This window comes from Strix uralensis, chromosome 1 (genome assembly GCF_047716275.1).
Source record: "Strix uralensis isolate ZFMK-TIS-50842 chromosome 1, bStrUra1, whole genome shotgun sequence".
Taxonomy (NCBI): Eukaryota; Metazoa; Chordata; class Aves; order Strigiformes; family Strigidae; genus Strix; species Strix uralensis.
In genome coordinates, this window is record NC_133972.1 from 104,377,565 (window position 1) to 104,398,642 (window position 21,078).

Genomic DNA, 21,078 nt, shown 5'->3' on the forward strand with positions numbered 1-21,078 from the left:
AAGGACAGTAAGTAAACTGATTTCTCCATGCATTGTGACTCAGGTTTCCAGACCAACATTATAATACAGTTTGCCTGGATTAAAAACTGGACACTCTCAGTGATACAGTTGGCCCACGGATGCTTTTCAGGATTAAGGAACTACAGTTTTGAATTAGCAGCAGCTATAAATTAGTTCTATGGTACTGCTGTGCACATACCATGTCAAGCCTGTTTGTTTGGTGGTTATTAATCAGAGAAGGATGGCATGGGAATTGTCTATGCATAGGTAATTAAAGCCGTTCCAAAAGCAGGAATTTGGTGTTTGCAGGAAGCACTGATGGGCATGTTTCAAGAGAGTGCAGCACTATGTTTACCATGTTTGCTTTCATCCTGCTCATGCATGTACTCATGTATGCAACCCCATTCTCCCAGAATTCTATCAGTCATTTCCAGCAACCAGGAAATTCTATTTTCTTGATATATAACTGTTTCTGTCTTGGGTTTTTTGCTTGCTTGCTTTTCACCTATTCTTTTTTGTAAGAGAGATTCACAACAGGAAAAGATGGGACACTGTGTATTAGGGGAAAGTTCAGGCTCAGTTTATGCATCTTGTTCATGAATAATTTGGGATCAGGATTTGGTGTTCATGCCCTTTGGTTTTGCTTTTATTATGGAACAAGGCTCATTCCTCAGAATCACCTGAGCATTCTCTTATGATAAATTCCTTACTCTTCAGTCAACTTGCAAAACTGGCACTATATCTTACTTTTTTTGTAATACATTATAATTGGAGTTCTTTAGGTCCTTCATTTTAATTAAAAAGTCTTACTTTAGGATATTGGCAAAGTTTTATTTCGTGAAATGTGTAGAATGGGGGTGTTGTGGCTGTTTCCAGGAATACCTTTGTATTGCATGGTTGCTCACAATTGTAGAATTCACCCCAGAACTGGCAGTGTCTCCCATCCACAGTGATAGGCATGAGCTTGCATTTGTGGCTCCTGGTTCAAGTGAAGGACATTTCTTCCTACCTGATTATTCTTTTTCATCACTTCTCCTAGAAAAGAAAAATTCAGGCAAAGGAAGAGCAGCAGCGAAGATTTGTGCACAGCAAGAGAACAGTTGTATCTGAAGACTTTCTACTGACTAGGTTGTGTGGCAGCAGATGGGAGAAGAGAAGATGTCCTTCTTTCCTTCACAGATCTGTCAACAAACAGAGGCTTTGCATTCCTCCAGATGGGAAGATGAAGAGAAAACTCTTGATTTTTGTCTCTCCTGCATTACTGTCAGAGAAGAGAGGCTTAGCAGAAGTGTTTGAAGGTAAACCTGGCAATAAGTTTGGGAATCTGACTTTTGACGTCCACATTTGCTGATTCCATTTGCTTCAATTTAATACGGAAGTAACATAACTTGAACTGGCCTGCTTCAGTAAAGTGTTCCATTTATGTGCCTAAAATCCTTAATTCAAACCAGTTACACATAGTGAGATTCCTTCACGTACTTTGTGAGTGCTGCTAACCCCCAGATTTACACTATGTCAGCAGGGGGTTTACCCAAGCCAGCTCCATGCACAAGGATCCTTCCTGCTGTCTGATACGGTATTGTAAATACAGAGAAGCTCTAACAAAGTTAATCCGAGTTACAGCTGACTAAATCTGGTGTAAATGAAGGCAGAAATCAGTACCGGGTTAGAAGCACGGATTTAAGCATTCCTATCACACACACACACACACACACCCCATCCTTTTTTTCTAGTGAGTCTTCTGTCATGGTGGGACTTTCCCACCTTACTTCCCCAGTAAAATCAACACAGATACATCACATTTTAAGGTATTGTTTATTTCAGCTACTTGGGCCAAACCTGTGGTAAACTAACTACAAAACTGTCCAGGCTGGTTCAGATCTGGTTTACTTTTACCTGTAAGATTATAAGATTGCTCCTTCAAGTGAGCAGGTTGTCACTTGTTTCTCTGTGAAGGCTGTAACCAAAGAATTAAATTGTATACATCAGACTGTGGCAAATAAGACTCAAAAAACCACTTGATCACAGATGTGACATTGGACAAAAAGTTATCTGTCACCTTTACTTGCAGTGACAGCAATATCTCCCAGCTTTTCCCTCCTCTGCTTAATATGCCATCAGCCATTTGTGTCACAAGGCCAGTGAGAAAATGATGGTATGTTCAGAAAGAGGGCAACCTAATGGCATGAAGCCTCAAAACCAAAGCATTCTATTCACATGGCTACCAACAGCTGATGTCATCAGGGCTGACTTATATGACATCACTGTCACATACAGCACTCTGTGTGCTGTAACCTAACCAGGCCAGAAAACAAAGCATTATGCCATGTTATATCTACCTCCTGTATGGGCCTGGCTGGTCATTCTTCCCATTACCAGAAAGAAAGGAAGAAGAACTGTGCTCAAAAAGGATTCCCAAGCACTCCACCCTTTACTCATTTCATGGCCACTTCTCCCATCCTGAAAGTGTCCCCCTTCAGCTCAATCGAGGGCACTATCTTACTTTACCAATAATTTTCTCCTTGGCAAAAACACTAATATAGTGAAACTGTTAGTTAGCTGAGCACCTTGTGGTTGAGGACAACAGAACATACTCTGAATAACTTGTGGGGTTATTACAAGCCCAGGATCGATAGATACAATTTTAGAGGACAAAACTTTAGAAGACTCATCAGCCTTTGACGGAGCACATCTCCCATCATAATGACATAGCTAAAGTGTTGGTTATTCAGCTTTGTTCTCTTTTCTAGCAAGGGTTTTAATCCTGTTTCACAACAGAATACATGGAGGAAGTTATTTGATGAGATCTCAAGTACAGCTTTTTTTTAATTGTTTGATTTTTGACATTCCATAGGAGCCATATAAATCAAAGAAATGTTGGAGGGAGGTGTTTCCTCGGTTCCATTTCATCGCCACTGTCATCCTTGGCAGTATTTCAGAAAGGATTTCTGAGGTATTCTTTGAAAAGTGGCCTGATTATGATCCCATGGAAACCACTGACAAAATAATCACCAACTGCAACTGAAATCCATCCATTTAAAAATTTAAATAATGACATGCTGATTTGGAGGAAGGAAATAGAGGTAAAACTGAGAAGAAAAAGATCCTTATGCCCTCATTTTTGTCTACACAAATCAATGAAAAAATATTTTTTTTATGTATTTGTGTCAGGAAAAGAAGAACATTAAGACAATACTTTCCTTCAAGATATTTCTTTCATTTTCATGCTCTTCTTAAACTGGGATGGACAGGAAATAGCTCTTGAGCCTTGTAAGTAGGTCAACTGTGGTTCTTATGCCTGGACCACGTTCCCCACTGTGGAAAGCAGGATACCAGTGGGGCTTGCGTATATGCACTCTCCCTAGGTCGGGTGGAGGCTTCTTTCTTTCCTCCCAGAACCCAGTCCCAGTTCTCAATGGGGTGTGGGGGGACACACACTGGGAAGCAATTATCATCTTTTGCTTTTAAATTGCTCCCAAGCGTTTCCTCTTCCCTTGTTTCTTCAGGTTATATTAAATGTATCTTCAAGTTCTCAGCCAAATTAAGATTTTACTATCAGTCATATGGTGTGGGAGACTGATAGCTTGTGTATTAAACTGCCCCCAGACCTATGTTGTATATTAAAACTGCTTTTCTGGGGGCCTACAAATCTGGAATTATTTTCTGCAGTGATGCCATTTCACAAGGAGTATGAAGAGAACCCTTCCCGCAAGCCCTAAGCACCTCACTGCTTCTTTGACAATAAACGTGAGTTAAAACTTGCCGGATGTACCACTTTCAGGATCTGTGTTTCAGCCATTAGCTAGTCCACTAAAAATAGCTTCCTCTTTAAGGAGAAGCACAATCATTACATTTTTTTATCAGGCAAATAAAAATGTATAATTTGGCCATTAACATCCCTCCATTCTTCACTCTTTTATGTACAGTTACATGCCCAGACCTCAAGAGACAGGGGAGTTGGACTCAAGCTCATTGCTTTGTAGTCACTCCTAACTTCATCTAAGGGAGAACATGAAACACTTTGGCCAAAGCACAGTGGTGTTTGAATGAGCCTTTTCCTCCCCATTCATCTACAAATTACACTCATTGGAACATTTTCTGATCCCTCACAAAACCAGCAAGTGAGCTATAATCTTTTCTTTCATTTTCCGGGATTTCTGCATGAAATTGTACAATGTGAGCATTAACTCTTTTCTTGGCATTTAAGTGGATACACTTTCACACACTCAAGCCTTCATATTATTTGAAGGTCAGATTTAAATGGAAAAGGTAAATGTATATCAGAAAGACTGTAGTAAGTCAGAGTCTCCTTCTGAACCATTATATCTTTAAAGTAATAATGTTCGAAGTCTTGCCAAGACAAAGTCTTCTTGGACACCTCTCTTCATGTGGCTGATGGGAAGGAGCTGCTACACTGGGTTCTGTGACTATGAACTGATTACATGATTTTAATAGTCAAATATGCACTCAGGATAAAAAGAAATGTGCTTCTAAAGAGTAATAGAAAATGTGTGTATCATTTCATCCATCTCTCTTTTAATTAGGCATGTGTAAATAAGATGGCTGTTGCAAGGTGCTCTATAATCAGGTTACCTAAACGTCAGCCCCTTCCTAAATCAGCATTTACCATTATGTGAGATAGTTACAGATTGTTGATTCCTACTGCTTCTTCTATTATTATTATTATTATTATTATTATTAAAGGAACAGGCAATATGCCCCATTGCAATTTCGCATGCATGCCTGGGAAAAAAAGTAGATGACATAAATTGCATGCATAATCTCAGGAGACAATCATTTTAAATCTTAATTGGCTGCCTTTTAAATATCATTTAAGGTCTCGTTTTCCCTGCCTCTCTCTCTCTAGTTAAGAAGGTGTTGTGTCAAAGTCTATTACCTTGCTGGACGTCTCGCCTCTAAGTTTTTTTAAAAAAATAGAACCATCAGCAGAGGTTTGAGAGGTCGATAAAGCTTTTAGATTTGGAGATGTTTTCAGGGAGCCCATTTCCTGCGGCTAAGAGTTGTTAATGGAGCTTAAGGAATTATCTTATGACTCGGGCTGGGAGAGCCGTATATTTCTTCGCTCCTGTTCCCTTGTCGAGGCTGAATATGCTGCTGTCAAACTCGCTTAATGAAAAGTAACGCGCCGCTGATTACAGTTTTATTTGGGCTCTATGTAAAAAGCACTGTTAATTTAGCATCCCCTCCTTTGTGTGTTTGAATTTGCCATGGCTGAATGATTTAGAGTCTCTCAGTTTCAAGCCGTTTCTCTATGATTTTTTCCCCTCATCTCTTTCTTTCTCAGTCTGCCTTGTATTTCTGCTTTGTACAGCCATACGAGCTGCACGGCTTTCCCTTCCAGCCCCGTAGCCTGCTCTAAAGCAGCTGAACCTGATCTTTGACTTGTGCTATTGAATCAAATGGCAAAATTAATTTCTCTCACTCTTTTGTTCATACTTTAAAAAAACAAAAAACAAACAAACAAAAAACCCCAAACTCAAACCAACACTTTTGAAAAACCACTGCATTTGACGGCTGATCTAGAGATAAGGTTCGTATACCAAAGCAAGAAACTATTTTCCCTTCCCCATAATTTATCCAGTCTCGCCCCAGGATCGTGATCGTGCTGTGATGTGAGGACATTCAGACACACGCTCAGACCCACCAGCTCTAATTCGCGACCAGTCCCGCGGTCTGGAGGGATCGGGGCTTGTTACAGAACAGACATAAACTTACTCAAACTTGGTTTATAACGACAATGACACGGAAATGAAGGGATAAAGATTTGATCCGCTTTTCTTTTGGCTGCTGGTATCTCAGCGCTCCTGCGTTTTGCCCACAGTGTTATCACCTTCATTTTAAGTCCGGGGCGGGGGGGGGGGGGGGGGAAGGAGTCGTCTCCCAAACGTCGAGCTGACCCCATCGCGCCTCTGGCCGAGCCACGGCCGGTCCGTGACGCTCTGTAACGGCCGGCGGGCGGCGTGACCTGCCCAACCCCGCCCCCCCCCACCCCCGGGCCGGTGTGCGGGTGCCCGGCGCTCCGCCGGCCTCTGGGCACTTTTGAGGCCGAGGGAGATTTTTGGCTGCTCAGGGGAGGAGCCCTCTCCTCGCACACACGCACACGGTGTCGTGTGTGTGTGTGTGTGTGTGTGTGTCCCAACACGCACACGCACACTCGGCCGTGGCGGTGTCGGCAGCACCAGTGAGGTCCCCTCCTACCCCACAGAGCCTCTGTCGCACGGAAGGCGAATCCCCCCGGGACAGCCGGTGTCACCCCACCTGCTCCCCCCCCCCCCCCCCCCCCCCATCCCCCTCCCGGCTTTAAAATTCCCATCGCAGCAGGCGGCGGGTCCCCCCCCACCCCGACCCCCATCCCGCTTGCCTCCGCCAATGGTTTGAGGGCAGCCTAAACACTCGCTTTTGCTCCCTTCCCTCTTTCTCGCCTCCTTCATCCCCACCTCCTGAGTTTGGCTGAAAATAATTTGCTTTGTCTAAAGGGTTTCAGAGGCAAAGCTCGCCGGCCGCCCCGGCTGCATTAAAATTCCTGCCGGCCCAGCCTTTCGCTGAGATCGCGGCTCCCCGGAGACTCCACTTTCGCTATTACTGTCAAGTACCCTTGACTCTTTATTTTTGCCCTTTTATCTATTACAACTAATTCGAGTTCTTTTGCCCTTTTCAGTTTAAGACGTGGGCTTTCTGTAAAGCCTCCCCCTGCCACCGAGCTCTCCGGGTGCAGAGCCTTTAGAAATTGAGGGGTTTACTGTCAAAATGAAAATTTCACTTCAAATTATCTTGGCTGATGCACGTTTTCCAGGCCGGGGGCTCCTGTCTGAGCCTTTTGACAGCCAGATCAGCAGAGGGGTTCAGTGATCTCGATAATATCATCCAAGAGAGCGAAAGTCAATACAATGACAGGGAATATGACTGGATACAATCCAATTACGGCTGCTCGCCGAGAGGGGAAGGGCTTGATCTGATCTCCGCACCCAGATTCCTTTATTCAGTCCTTGCACTAACAGGTCTCGCTAGAAACTTTGCGGGCCGGAGTGTGTTACATTTGGGCTGGGTGCTGTCTCGGTTGCGTTTAGCTTTGCCTTTATAGATATATATATATTCCGCACTGTATTCTGATTTATTTATGGGGGAGGGGGGGAGCTGGCGGGGAGCCGCAGGGGTGGGATGGGCGAGGAGGCTGGGAGGCAAGGAAAGCTCTTCTGCTTGTCCGGTGTCAGCTCGGTCCTTCGGGTGCTTTCGGTGTCCCCCCGCAGTGCCGGGCGCCGCAGCTCAGGGGGTTTAGGCCCGTCTGGGTAAGCCTGGATCTGGTATCGCCTCGCAGCTTCTTTCCCAGCAGTGGTCCCTCTCTCCCGGTCCGGGGATCAATGAAGTTTGTTCCCGTTCCGGGGAAGGAGAGAAAATCTTTTAAACGCCTGTTATCTAAGTGGTAAATTGGCTGCGAGTGCTCCTGAGTCACACGTCGCAGGCGCTCTTTCTCTCTCTCGTTTTGTTGGCTGCACTCTATTTAATGTCAAAACGGTAAAGCATCTATCCTGAAGTGCTGAAATATTCATGGAGGATCAGCGATTCTCCGTACTGGCGGAGGAGCTGGAAAGCTAAAACGGTTCTTTAAAAGATCCAATTTTCCATGTGAATCAATTGCTCCGCGCACAGCGGAGGCGACGTCGCGGCCGAGCCCGGCCCTTTGGGGCCGACACCCGCCCGCCCGCCCGCAGACCGGGGGTGGGCAGGGGGCTGGGGGGGGGGGGGGATGCTCCAGCCCCGTCTCAGCAAGCAGCCGCCCCTCACCACCCCCACCCCCACCCCCCCCCCGTCGGCGCGGGTGACGATCGGGGCGCAGCGGCGAACCGCAGGGCCGCGGTAAAGCGCGGAGGGCAGCCGCGCCCCGCCCCCCCCCCCCCCCCCCGCGGCTCCATCCCTCCGCGGCAGCGCTCCGCTGAGCCTCCTGTCCCCTCTCCCGGCAGCCTGTTGACAGTCCTTGGAATTACCGGGACGAGCTCCGAGGGGGGATGTTGAAACCTAAAAGGTGTTTGTTGGGCAATGCAAAACGCCACCACTTGTGTTACCTCTGAAACAGACAATTTATTGGAGTGAACATACCTTTTAACATATTCTCTTTTTTTTTTTTTTTGTCAAGATAAATTTGTGCAGTAGGTGTAAACTTAGTAGAAGTGCGGTTTGTGAATTATATGCTAACAAGGAAATCAGGAGGAAAAACTCTCGAAAAGTCTTTATAACTAATGTCGGCATGCCTTAAATTAAATCTGAATTAAAATTTCCCGTTTGTAAACTTTCGGATGTAAACTTTTTAAGTAGGTCTACGCTATAGTACGTGCTTTTTGGACATGGAATTAAATAACTTTCACGACATTGATCCCTTAAAGTCGCAGCCAGGAGAAATTCTTCAGAACAGCAATGAGCAAAGTCTGTCCGTTGAACTGAGCAAACTGAACTTTAAATCCTCGTTTCTGTTGGTTTGTTGGGTGGGGTTTTTTTTAAAAAAAAAAAAAAAAGTTTTATATTTAAACTCTCGCAAGTCTCTTTTCAGTGTAGCTGACTCTTCAAGCATTAGGAAGTCCTTCGCCCCTCGGCGGCCCTGTTAGGAACAAAACATTTTGCTTCCTGATTTGGGAAACGCCAGAAACTCTTTGTTTGAGTCATGGTGGGCCAAGTTTGAGAGCTGCCCCTTGAGCACGTTGGCGCCGTTCCCCACCGCGCGTCCCAAGGCGCCCGTTTCCAGAATGGCTCCTTTGGTGGTAGCCCAGGAAACTGTCGTGTTGCCCAGGGCTTGGTTCAAAGTACTGTGCCTGAAGAGGGGGTCGTGGAAGACCCCGTCCACCCAGTTCCTGAGGTTGGTGACCGGCGAATCCTGGTGCCTGTCGATGACACTGACCGGGGCGGGGAGGGCGGCGGCGGCCGAGCCCCCCTGCCGTTTCAGCATGCAGGAGGGGTACTCGGCCTGGTTGAGGGAGGTGGCGGTGTGCGCCAGGGACCAGATCCGGGGCTTCGCCTCCAGCAGCTGCTGCCCCTGCTGGAAGCACATCTTGGACTCGCAGCCGCGCTGCCGGGCGCCCAGCAGGTCGGGGCCGCACTCCGCCGCCGCCGCCGTCTTCAGGCAGCTCCGCGCCCGCTCCGCCGCCGCCGCCCCCCCCGCCTCTTCCTCCTCCTCCTCCTCCTCCTCCTCCCCTCCGCCGGCGGCGGCGGCCGGCGGCGGCATCTTGGCGGGGGGCTCGGCGGCCCGCGGCGGGTGGCTGCCGCCCGGGAGCGGGTGCGGGAGCGGGTGCGGGAGCGGGTGCGGGAAGGGCCGCCTCAGCTCGCACTCCGAGCTCTCCGACTCGGCGGCGTCCAAGTCCTCCAGGTCGCTGAGCTCCAGCTCCTTCTCCTCCTTGCCCGTGGGCTCTGCGGGGTGGGGGCGGGGGAAGGGACAGCAAAAACAAGACACAGGGTCACTGGCGGCGCCGCGCTGCCCCGCGGCCGCCCCCACGAGCGGGGCCCGCGGCCGCCCCCACCAACGGCGCCCGCCCCGGGGGCGAGCTGGCGGCCGAGCCCCCGCGGCCGAACCGCTAAGTGCCTGTTTTTAGCAGGGTACCCTCGGCTTTCCCGCTCTTCATCGCCTCTTCCTGCGAACCCTCCTCCTCCTCCTCCTCCTCTTCCTCGTAGGGCCGCTTCTCGTCCGAGCACTTGTTCCGCGGGGGCCAGGTCATCTTGTTCTCCTTCTTGAGCCGCCGGCGGGCGTTGGCGAACCAGGTGGAGACCTGGGTGAGGGTCATCTTGGTGATGATGGCCAGCATGATCTTCTCGCCCTTGGTGGGGTAGGGGTTCTTGCGGTGCTCCTGCAGCCAGGCCTTGAGGGTGCTGGTCGTTTCCCGGGTGGCGTTTTTCCTCCGCGTCCCGCCGTCCATGGTGCCGTACCTGCGGGCACAGGGGAGCACCCGCGGTGTGACACGGAGCCCTCGCCCCCCCGCGGACCTGCCCCACGCGGGATCCCAGGGCCCCGGCCGCCTGCCTGCGGCACCCCCCCGGGGGGTGGCCGGACCAGAGGGGGGTTGGGCAGCGGGGGCAGCTCAGCTTTAAGAGGGCGACATGCCTCAAGAATTCAGGCCGAGGAGGAAAGCAAGGAGGAAGGGGTTCAGCTACCAGCAGCACCGGGCAATGCAAATCCCCGCTGTGCCGTGGCGGTGGTGGCGGCAAGAGGGAAGAAAGCGCCGGCCTTTATTCGCGGTAAAGTCAATGTCAACATTTCGGGCAGCAGGGACATCCTAGCAGCTTGCAAACGCACAGAAATCCCGCTTTCCTGTTGTTTGATCAGTCCTTCCCAAACAGAATACATCTGGGTTGACCCCAGGGTGTAACTCTTCATAGAAATATATTTCCTCTTACTCCCTTTATTAGTAATCTCTCCTACCCTTTTGTTCCTGAAACTGTAGAAACCTAACGCGGATGACACTGGGCTGCGACTGAATATTTAATGCACATCCTCCAGGAAAGGTCAGCGGCGCCCAATGGGCCTCGGAGCTTGAAACGGTGCGTAAGTGCGTTTGCGCTGCTTTAAAACTAATAAACGTACCAGAGATGACTCCGCGCAGGGAAAGAGAATTACCTCCCCAGTGGAGAGGGACCGCCCCCCCCGCCCGGGGGGCAGGGACCCCGGGTCTGTGTGCCCGCGGGAGAGGGACGTGCCGGTGGGGCAGGGGAGGCGGCACGGCTGGGGCCGGGAGGGAGAAGCCGGGCGGCGGGGAGGCAGGTCCCACCACGGGGGGGGCAGTGAGCGGGGCCGGGGGGGGTGTGCTCTTACCTGTCGTACTGGTACTGGCTGAGGGTGTGATCGTAGGGGTAGTAGGCAGCCGCCGGGGCGATGCCCGCATGCGCAGACCCGCTCCCATCCTTCGCCTCCAAACTGTTCTGCAAGAGACACCGTGCCGCGCCCTCAGCCCCGCCGCCCCCCGCGCTCGGGTCTCGGGGGGGGGGGGGGGGGGCGCACGGAGCCGCGACGGACATTCCCGGAGGCCTCTCGGCCGCGGCGGCTAGCGAGATCAATAGAGACATTAACTCGCGCTGTTACGGTGTCAGGAAAAAATAAAAAGAAAAAAAAAAAAAAAGGGGAGGGAGAGAAAAAAAAATAAAAGGCTGGCTGGGAAGAGCGCATCATTTTTTTTGGGCCGCCCCAAACTCCTCGCACTCGGCCGTCACCTCGTCAGGCGCGACTTTTAATTGCGTTACCGTGAGAACCGTGCCGGCCTTGAATATTTAATGACCGCGGGGTTGGACGCGCCGCGCATCCGCGCCTGTCGGCAGAAGCGGGGGAGCGGCCTGCGGCTCGGGGGCGAGGAGGAGGAAGCAGTAGCAGCAGCAGCAGCGCTCGGGGCTGGGCCCGCCGCGGAGGGGTCCCTGCCACAGCCCCCCGGGGGTGGGGGGGGAGCGCAGGCCCGGCGGCGGAGCAGCACGGAGGTCTGGCGTGAGCATCCCCCGCGACGGCGGGCGGCGGGTGCCGCCGGTGAGGCTTACCAAGGAGTAGAAAGCGGGAGCCTCGGTGCCGTAGGTCACGTAGTTTCCATAGCCCTGGGGGCCGGCGTAGGGGCCGCCGTAGACCCCCAGGGCGGCGGCGGAGTTGAGTTCGTGGCGGGCGGTGGCGAGCAGGCGGCTCTCGTACACTGGGCAATAGACGGGGGTCTGGGCGGAGGCGGCCGCCCCCGTCTCGGCCAGCGTGCGGCCGCTGGACTCGCAGCAGGTCGTCAGGGAGTTGGTGCTCATCAGGAACTGGAGGGAGAGAGAGCGGCGCTGAGGGCTGGGGAGACGGGGGGCGCGGGGGGGCACAACTTCCCAAACTGTAACTAAGTTCGGGTTCTTTTTTCCTCATGAGGTCGCAACTTTGGGGTGTCGCCCCCTCCCTCCCCATCCGTATTTTACTTCAAGTCGGGATAAAAACGCTCTGGAGAAACGCAGAGGTGCAAGTATCTTACCATTTTTTTTAAAAAAACCCACCACAACAACAAACGCACGCCCCGTGACTGTGGGCGTTTAATCCTCTGTAATGCGTCGCTACAGCCTTTTGCAATTAAAAACTAACTTTCCCCGTGCGTTCTCACAAGACTGGGTTTACACCGGGTTTCTCCTCTTGCAGCACAATGCTTTCCATCTGCGTTTTTAAACCTTTTTTCTATATCACTCATGCATATTTATTTCGACTGCGGATTTGTAGCGGCCACGCACGCATCTGTTATTAACTTGCTGGTTTAGACTATCCCATTAGGTTTCTACGGTCTGGACCTCAGTACTTCCTTGCTTAATTGCTAAACTGAGAATTTAATCGGGAAAGAGGAAAAAAGCGCTGGGGGGGGAGGGAGGGGAGAGAGCGGTTGGGGGGGGGTTGGGGGATCTCTAGCTCCTCTTCTCACCTCTCTCATCTCTGTAATCCTCCCCACGCGTCATTATCACCCCCAAACACCCTAAACCCCGCGTGTTCCTTCCCATTTTAAAATCTGTGCGCGAGATATAACTTGAGCATCTTGGAAAGATGCGGAGCCAGCAGCCGCTTTGCCGCTCCCGCACGCCAGAAAGGATCGCTGCCGCTCTCAGCCCTGGACGGGAGTAATCAATAAGGACTGAAACGCAATCAATTAACGTTGGTAGGCAAAAAGTCTTACCTGGGGTGCAGAGGAGTAAGGGTAGCCAAACTGAGGATATGACATGGTACAGAGGCTCCCAGTTATCTAGAAACAAGGCGAGACGTCTGATCTGCACGCTATTGCAGCCTGGCTCTGCTCTATTGTACCAATTGATTGGTAACCACAGGTCCCTAGATGCTTATAGGACGAAGCAGAAAACCACATTTAATTTATTTACGTGAAATCTTAAACTTTCTTTTTTTTTTTTTTTTTTTAACTGAAGGAGAAAAATGTATAGTGATTTTAGCACCTTCCCCTCTACAGCTACAAACCAGAAATAATTGTTACATGTGGGCTCCAAGGCTGGCAAACGTGACGGCAGAAACACATAGTTTGCACCCACGGAAAAATAAAGGGGGGGGGGGGGGGGGGGGAAGGGATACAAATACATCAACTCAGAAGCACGTTGTTTTAAAAGAGCCGAGCCTCTGACGTCACGCAAAACCTATTCAAATTAACCTGCCTGCAAGTTTAACACTCATTTTCGGGAACCTTTCCCCTGGCGTGAAAAACAGGCTCTCCGGCATCCCTCTCAGTTTGCCTAACAGGAGAGAAAGTTTGGAAAGCTCTCCGGCAGCGGCTACGCCTGCTTGCAACATTTCTGTGTATTTCTGCGGGGAAGGGAAGGAAATGAATGGTTTTAATCTGAAGGATCAATGTTATATCAGCTAAGATTTCCCCCCACCCTCCTTCGTCACTGAAGGGCTGGTAAGCACTTTTAATTAGAAATTAATTAATGAGCAGCTGCTTCTTCCCACCCCACAGTAATAATTAGTCTCAATTACAAACAAGACATATGAAGGGACACACGACTGAGTCTTCATTTAAGATTTAATCAACAGTTAAAATTAGCGCTAACGCTGACAATAAAGCACATGACATGCAATCCTGCTTTTCTTTTCGGCTTTTATTCCAGACGTGTGATTACAGGTAGAAAACCCTACAAGCGTATTCCGGGGGATGATGGAAAGGACGTGACTTCTCACGTTAAAACCACTTTGATCCCATCGCAAACCTGGGCGGGAAAAGCCTTTCGCGGGGCTGAGGGCCGTATCCAGCCTGTCTGTGCTCCGAGGGGGAGACAGCTGAGGGGTGTGTGTGTGTAAAAGCGGAGGGGAGAGGTGGGAGGGAATTAGGGAGAGGGGGTGCAACTCAGACGTGCCAAGTGCTGTTTCTCACCGAAGAGCAAACATCTCTTTAGAGGGGCTCTACGGCGGGACCCCCGAGTGAAGGAGGGCCTGGGAAGGAGATTCGTCTCCCTCCAACCCCCCCGCTTCTCCCCAACCTGCCCCACTGCTGCCAGCAGCCTCCCTAACACCCTCGGGGGGCTGGGACACCCCCCTCCTTCCCCCCCACAAGCAGGCAGCATATCCCCCCGCTCCTCTTCACCCTCGGGGGGGTGGAGGGGGGGGGGGCGGGCTCCGTGCTGCCGCCCGGAGGTAGCGGCCGTCGGGGGGGGGCGAGATGCTGGGGCTGCCGGCCGGCGGAGGTGGCCCGGCCACCTCCGCCGGCCGGCAGCCCCAGCATCTCGCCCCCCCCCGACGAGCAGCTACCCGCCGGTTAGGGTAGGTGGAGGAAGCTGAGGAGTCAGCTCCGAGGCTGAAGCTCGGCTGCTGGTGCCGTTGAACGTTGCTCCGTGGTGTGCAGACTTGCTCAGAGAGATCCCTGGGTTCAGACATGTGAATAGCCCCAGGGTCACACTCTAATTAATGATGATGTTCTCTTCTTCTCCCCAGCTGGAAAACTGCCTCCCAGAAACGAATCTGCCCACACTGACAGCTCGATTGAGGGTGATTGATGACTATCTGGAGACCACAGTACACATAATATAATATCTGCTGCGTAATTGCTTTAATTTACAGATGAAAATACTAGTTCTCGGATTGAGTTAGACTACAACGAGAGGCGTTTTATGGCGCTTTAGAGTGTTTGCAAATAAAAGATATCAGATACAGTACATGCAAATTATCCTGACAGCTCAGTATCTGTAGCCGGGAGAAACGTATAAAGAAAGGGAATCAGATGACATTAATAATCGGGTTTGAATTCTGTATTGATTTTTGGAGGGGAAGAAAGTGCTTTTTCTTTCCTCACCTGAAACGCTAATACCTTCTTCTTTCTGGGAATATTAATAACTTAGCCATTGGGTCTCTTTTACCGAAATGCTCCTTTATTCCTCCTGCTACCCCGGTGCTGCGGGGATATAATGACACTTTTAGCTCCTATTTCCGAGCAGCTTCCTTCCACGCGACGTTCTGGCCGTCTATTGCATTGTTTGGGAAGAAAAGACACCCGGTGTTTACACAATGGTCTGCACGCAGCGTTTGGTGCGGCTCGCTCTGCCTCCTGCGCTGATTGCGCTGGGGGATGTTTATTTAAGCCCTGGAGTATAACTCACCGGTGCTAGGGAAGAAAACAGTTGCACTTATCTCAAGAGCGGCTCGGTGTAAGGCACTATAATTAGCCGGGAGAGCTAGAGAACCGCCTGGAGAAGTCCTCCCAGTTTTCCAGGCTACAGTTCGGGAGTTGTCCTGGTGTGGTGGGGTTGGGTTTTTTTTTTTCCTTTTCTTTCCCTCTTTTGAGAATACTGCAGATGTCAACTCCGCAGTGGCCCACGGAATACTACAGGTTTTGATATTTAGATGAGTCTATTAAACTTTAAAATACAAGGTGAAATTCAATATTTATAGTCCTTGTCTATTTATATATCACAGTTGTCTTTCATTGCACCATGCAAATACTCTGGTGCCCATTTTTGCACTGAACTTTCCTGTATTAATCATGATAATTATTTGTCATTTTTCTTTGCAGCCTGCCTGCTCTGCTACTACACCTCTGGTCAGCTTTGTGCCAGTTCCAATCTGTATTCCCTAGAAAGCAGTTATTAAAAAAAGCAACCAAACACCAAAAAAAAAAATCCCACCAAAACCAAAAAACAGCAACAAAACAACTTAACCTGAAACGCTAAAAGCTGACGTTACATCTTCCTCCAGCGTTCATGTCTTGTTTCACTTACAATCTACAAGTAAGGGCCCTTTGTGGATAAGAAACTCAACACAATTATATTTCGTCTTGAATAGTTGGTGCCCGCACACAAACATGCAATAAGCCCCACAATGATTTAAAATAACCTTTGCGGCTCTTGCACACAAACAATGTAACACCGTTCAAATCCAAGCAAAGGCGCCTAATGCTGTGGGCTATATCCTTAAGCATTTGGAAAATGCAAGTCTTTGCCGTGCAATAAAAATTGATCCTTGTCAAAGCCCTGATTCCTGTACAAAGCAGTTAACAGCTTTCGCGAAAGAGAAACACACGCTGCCTTCTCCAAAGTTTGAGCAACCAAACCCATCGCGATCAATAGGAAAGGCTGGAGAGTTCCCCTCTTGTGGGAGTCAGCCTGCACACCCAGACGAGCGGGGATTTTGCAGCCAAAGCCCGACCGAGTCTATCTCCGAGAGTTGTGTGTTTCTTCCCCGAGAACCCGGAGCCAACGTTCATACAAGTTTTATCATAAAAGCACGAAACGAGAAGGAAACGCTGTGGTGCTGGAACAGGCCACAGCAGGTAAACCAGAGAGCCTCTTCAGGACTAACGCTTTGATGGACGTCTTCAGGGACATGATCTAGAGGCAGTTAATGCAGCTACACTTTTACTATCTGCATTTTCATCGCCTCCTCTTTTGGAGGGGTTATTGCCACTCCTGGAAATATTTCAGCGACGGAATTTGCTTATGGGCTAAACAGACTTTAGCGAGCTCTTTGAGTCAACTTCGCTTTGTTTTCACGTTACAGATTTAAAGCAACCTTGACACCGCCTGACAAACGCTGTGAAGCTCTACACGTTGCCCATTTGGGATCTGACATGGAACCGAGGGCAGCCTACAACAATTTCAAGTAGATTAGCTCCCATAAAGTCGCTATCGACAGTAAATACGACTGTGTTTCCTGAGCCCGTCTGAGGTGTAATTGCATCTCCTGCACTCTGAATCGAGGGACAGCGAGCTGACACTGCCGACCCGCACAGACCTACGCAATGGCTTGTGATCGGCAGAGCTATGATGACAAACATAACACTTGCATAAGAAGGCGCCGCTAATTAATTGACTCAGATTACAACTGCACGTAAAATCAGGCGTTCAAAGCTATCCCTCCGAATGCTTTCATTCTCCAAGTCTTCAATCCCCTTGGCAAACAATCTAGATTAAAGCAGAAAGGCCTCCCATGCTCATTCTGTTCTTCGTATTTATTAACTTTTCACACTTAAGAACTAGAGCCAACACGCGCGCTCTCTCTTCCCACCTCCCCTCCCCAAAACTTTTCAGCAAGAGAAGCAAACGCTGCGACCTGGGCAGCAGCTGGATGGCTGGATGGACCCTACAACATGCCCACATTTACCTGCTCGGTGCAGAGCATCTCAACTACGCTTTCACCAGCAAAGCAAAGGTTGTAAGAGGTTTCTCTTTCCAGCCCTGTACCCCCAGTGCCGCAGACTCGGAGGCATTCAAACGCCACCGCCTTTGAGCTCTCTGGCAGCGGACAGCTTGAACATACTTCCCTGCGAAGATAAAACTTTCCTACTTGCAAGGTCAAATTCTATGCCTTTTAAAGTTTGCCTTAAAATCCAGAAAGTTTGACTCGATACCTTACCTTAGCGCTCGCTGAATATCATATCCACACCCCCTTCCCAAGAAATAACACACATGTTAAAATACATTTGCCCTCTGTCCTAGGTAAGGATTGCACAAAGCCAAATGATTCATCACAGATAGTTTCTCTTCCCTCCAGCAGTTCGTTTTCAGCTGCCTTGCTGCTAAAGCAGGCTCCGAAGGGGAGGGGGGGGATAAACCCCACCGCTCCCCCCCTCCCCCGCTTCCGTAGAGAGAGAAACACCACACATACACACACACACACACACACACTCATCGCCACCAAAACGAGGAGAAAATGTTTACCTGCGATCACGCCAGGCTTCGGCTAAAGCCTCGCAGCGATGGCTGTGCCATGGCAGGGCTTCGCTCCTCTCGGCTGCGCGGGCGGGCTCCGCGGGGAGCTGCGCGGAGCAGCGCGGGCATTTCTCGGCGCGCAGTACCTGCGCGGCGCGGTGCCGCCGGTCCCCAGGCGCCACAGTCACTTCACTAACCCCTGCACCAGAGTGACGTTCAAGTGAACAGCTCCACTGGTCACACTCTTTCCTACTGATTAACACTTTCCAACGCGACCAGGCACTCCGCTTCCAACTTTTCCCGTTTTAAACCAGAAGCAGCCAGCACCGCTTCCTCCCGCGGGTTATAAACGCCGTCTGGGGCGTGGGGGACACCATAATTAATAGCAGGTTAGTAAAATTAGTGCTGCCGCTCCAACTGTTGTCCTTGTTGCCAACAATAATTGCATTGATTCTGGAAGGACAAGAATGTCCTCCATTTAACCTAATGATCTGCGGGTTGCACACGCTGTAAGGCAGCCGTAGCGTTGATTAACGGCGCGCACCTCCGAACTATCATTTATCTCGGCGAGTCACGACTGAAAGGCGCTAAACTTGCAGGCAACTCTCCCTGCCTCTCTCGCCGCCTTTGTTTCCCTCCCGTTTGAGGAGGTGGCCTGGGAGGGCCGCGCTAGCCCTGCGCGCGGGAGACGGGCACCCGGACCTGTCCGCCCATCGGCCCTCGGCGCTGCGCAGAGCCCCGGGGCAGCGCGGCGGGGCCGGGGGACGCGGGGAGGGGGCGGGGGGGGGGGGGCGGCGCGGCTGCGCCCGCCACCGGGGACCCGCTCCCGGCCGCGCCCCCGGGGCCGGCCCCGCCGCCGCCGCCCGCCCGCACTGGGCGCAGCCCGCCGGGGCTGCCCGGGCACCGGGGGCTTCCTCCGGGGGGGCGGCGGCGGCCGCAGGCAGGTCGGGGCAGGAGCGCTTGCTCCCGCTGATCCTCTCCGTCCTCCTGCGCCCGCCCGCCCGTCCGTCCGTCCCGCCCGCTGTCAGCCGCAGGCTGCTGCCGCCGCTCTCTCCTGCGGAGAAGTTACCGGGGCCCGAGGCTGGGCCAGCTGGCAGCGAGTCCCCCGTCTTAAATGTCTTTCCTGGTGTGCGCCCCCCCCCCCCCCCCCCCCCCCCCCCCCCCCCCCCGCCCATCTCACCCCCGGGCGCCGAGAGCCGCTCCAGGCCCCCGCCCGGTGCCCGGGGGCCGCCCCGCGCCCCGGCGGCCCTGCGGGGCCCCGCCGGGTGCCAAGTTGTACGGTGCGGTCGGTACTTTCTTTTCTTAATTGTTTGTTCAGCAGGAAAAGGGACAAATCGGGATTGACAGAAGGGGGAGGAGGAATCAATATCATTCCTGTTTCAAGGCGCGAGCCGGGGCAGACGTCTCAATAAGACAGAGGAGAGGAAAAAGAGAATATTATATCCTACCTAATTAAGGGAAGACAAAGAGGTGTGGGGAGAAAGGTTCAGCAGAGGTGGGGTGGCAATGGGAATTTTTAATCCGGTGTCTTCCCACCGTAACCACCAAGGCTGAACAGTAACGTTAATAGGGAACATCTGTACATCGACAGATTTATTCTTGCCAGGGCTCTTTCATCCCCGTGTCATTTGCATGGACCCGTGCTCGTAATGTTCGACACGCTGCACCTTGTAGTGCAGTGACAGGGTAAATCTGATGAATGTTGAAACTGGGAAACCCTCTTCTCTTTCCCCTTTCTCCCTCCTCGGATTGCCCTTGCAGCTTCCAAGGCGGGGAAACCACACGGAGAAAGAAAACGTGAGCCTTCTCCCCATCTGCACTTGTAAACAGAAAGCCAATCCTGCCGCGAGCCGCTGCGTTTTAAAGCAGAGTAACAAACCCCCAGCGACCTGGATGCCTGGGCTGCCCGCCCGGAGCTGGCCTGCTCTCCGGGAGGACGAGGACAACGTGGCTCGGGACAGGGGCATCGCTCCGCTTCCCAGCCACCCCGGGGGACTCACTCTTACCCTCCCCAAATCACCCGGGAGCTCTGTCCCCGACCTGCCTGTGTGTCCCTCCCTGCCTCCCTCCCTCCCTGCCCTGGGGAGGCCCATCCCGCTGGCGCTGCCCCCGGGCTCCTGCCCCCGGCTGCCTCCTGGCCCGGCTGCTCGGCTGCCGGCAGACCCGGCCCGAAGCGGGGCCGAGGCTCCCGGGGGGCAGCGCCGTGTCCGCGGGGCAGAGCCGCCGCCCCGGGGGGGACCCCTCCCTCCGCCTCTCTCCGTGGACCCCGTCCAGCCGCCCGACCGCCCGAGCCCCTGTTCTACAGGGCGGGGTGACACCACCTTCCCCCCTGGAGGTGACAGCTCCCCTCCGGCCCAAGCGTGCTTCGGGGGACCCGGACCCCGCAACACCCCCCACCCCCCTCCGCCCCCGGGGCCCGGAGCTGCCGGAGACAGGGGAGCCCCACGGCCTGGGTGCCCGGGAGCTGCTGCCCCCCACCTTTCCCGGCGGCAGAGCATCAGGGGAGAACTACTGTGGTGAAGTATTGGTGGGCTGCTGGATGCAGCTGCCCCCCGCTCCCCCTCCTTGAAATTTACTATGGTGTTCAAGGGCAGGAGGCATCGTTCAAAAAATCATTTTTTATACTAACAGCTCCCCCCCCCCCCCAACAGTCCATTAATATGTATCTTCTGTAATATAACAAGCTCAGTTCCATGAGATCAACATTTCTTATTATTTCAGTGGTGGTTAAAGGAAGCGAGTGGACTCTTGAGTCTGTCTTTTCCAATTTGCTCATGGCGACCTGCACACCTTGGAGATTGCCGCCCATTGCCGCTGTGACCCACGCGCCAGAAAGCGCGGTGGCTTTCTGACAAAGGCTGGCCTAGCCAGGCAGGAGGGTGGTCAGACTGAGCGGAGCTGAAATCCCAGTAGACATGTGTGCAGGTCAACCATAGTGACGTGACGGACACAGCCACTGAGGGAACACTGGTCACCAACAAATCTGGGGAGGTGCTTGCAACCAGAGCAAAAGCACTCCTCAGAAATCATGGGCTCTGGCCCATGGCTGGAAGGGCGTTTGTAGATTTTGCCTGATATTGCTCATGATGTCGTTACAGATTCTTTTTCTCCCTCTCTTTTTTTTTTTTAAATGACCAATAACGCTAAGGTTTCAACCATTTTTAACGTTTAAACTATTAAAAGGTACTCTTTTCCCCATAGAAATGGTGTTGGTCCTGCCTATCCTGGCATCCTTTGGCATTCTTTCCCATTTCTGTAGCTAGATCAATGCCCTCTCTGCTGTGAAAAGGCCATCATTAAATTATACCAAGTGGTTAAAACCCTTAAATTTTCCATGTCCTTAGACAAACAGCACTGGTGATAGCACCACATACTTACATCAGAAAAGGAATATCATTTAATTGCCAGTGTCAATTCCTGCAACACCGTGGCTATCCTTTGAAGACCTACTGT

General features: G+C 51.8%; 1 protein-coding gene and 1 long non-coding RNA gene across 6 annotated transcripts in view; one reads left to right on the plus strand and one right to left on the minus strand.

Annotated features, from left to right (window-relative positions):
• Positions 1-8,032: 8,032 nt before the first annotated feature.
• Positions 8,033-17,803, minus strand: IRX4 (iroquois homeobox 4). Of its 3 annotated transcripts, none has more exons than XM_074876004.1 (6): positions 17,635-17,803; positions 12,660-12,725; positions 11,521-11,772; positions 10,811-10,917; positions 9,605-9,927; positions 8,033-9,414 (listed from the first exon to the last, which is right to left on the minus strand). In XM_074876004.1, exons 2-6 carry the CDS (start codon positions 12,702-12,704, stop codon positions 8,615-8,617), a joined length of 1,527 nt encoding a protein of 508 aa, XP_074732105.1. In that variant the 5' UTR covers positions 12,705-12,725; positions 17,635-17,803; the 3' UTR covers positions 8,033-8,614. The 3 variants fall into 3 exon arrangements, with proteins under 3 accessions (XP_074732105.1, XP_074732095.1, XP_074732114.1); XM_074875994.1 differs by having other exon boundaries at positions 12,660-12,818; positions 17,635-17,802; XM_074876013.1 differs by lacking the exon at positions 12,660-12,725.
• A 97-nt stretch (positions 17,804-17,900) lies between these two features.
• LOC141946364 (uncharacterized) overlaps positions 17,901-21,078 on the plus strand; it is a 177,116-nt gene continuing 173,938 nt past the window's right edge. For 2 of the 3 annotated variants that reach the window (XR_012629821.1, XR_012629820.1), the window contains exon 1: positions 17,936-18,014. This is a non-coding gene — a long non-coding RNA (uncharacterized LOC141946364). Of the gene's footprint in view, positions 18,015-21,078 lie in introns of all 3 variants that reach the window. The other variant, XR_012629817.1, reaches the window with a different exon arrangement.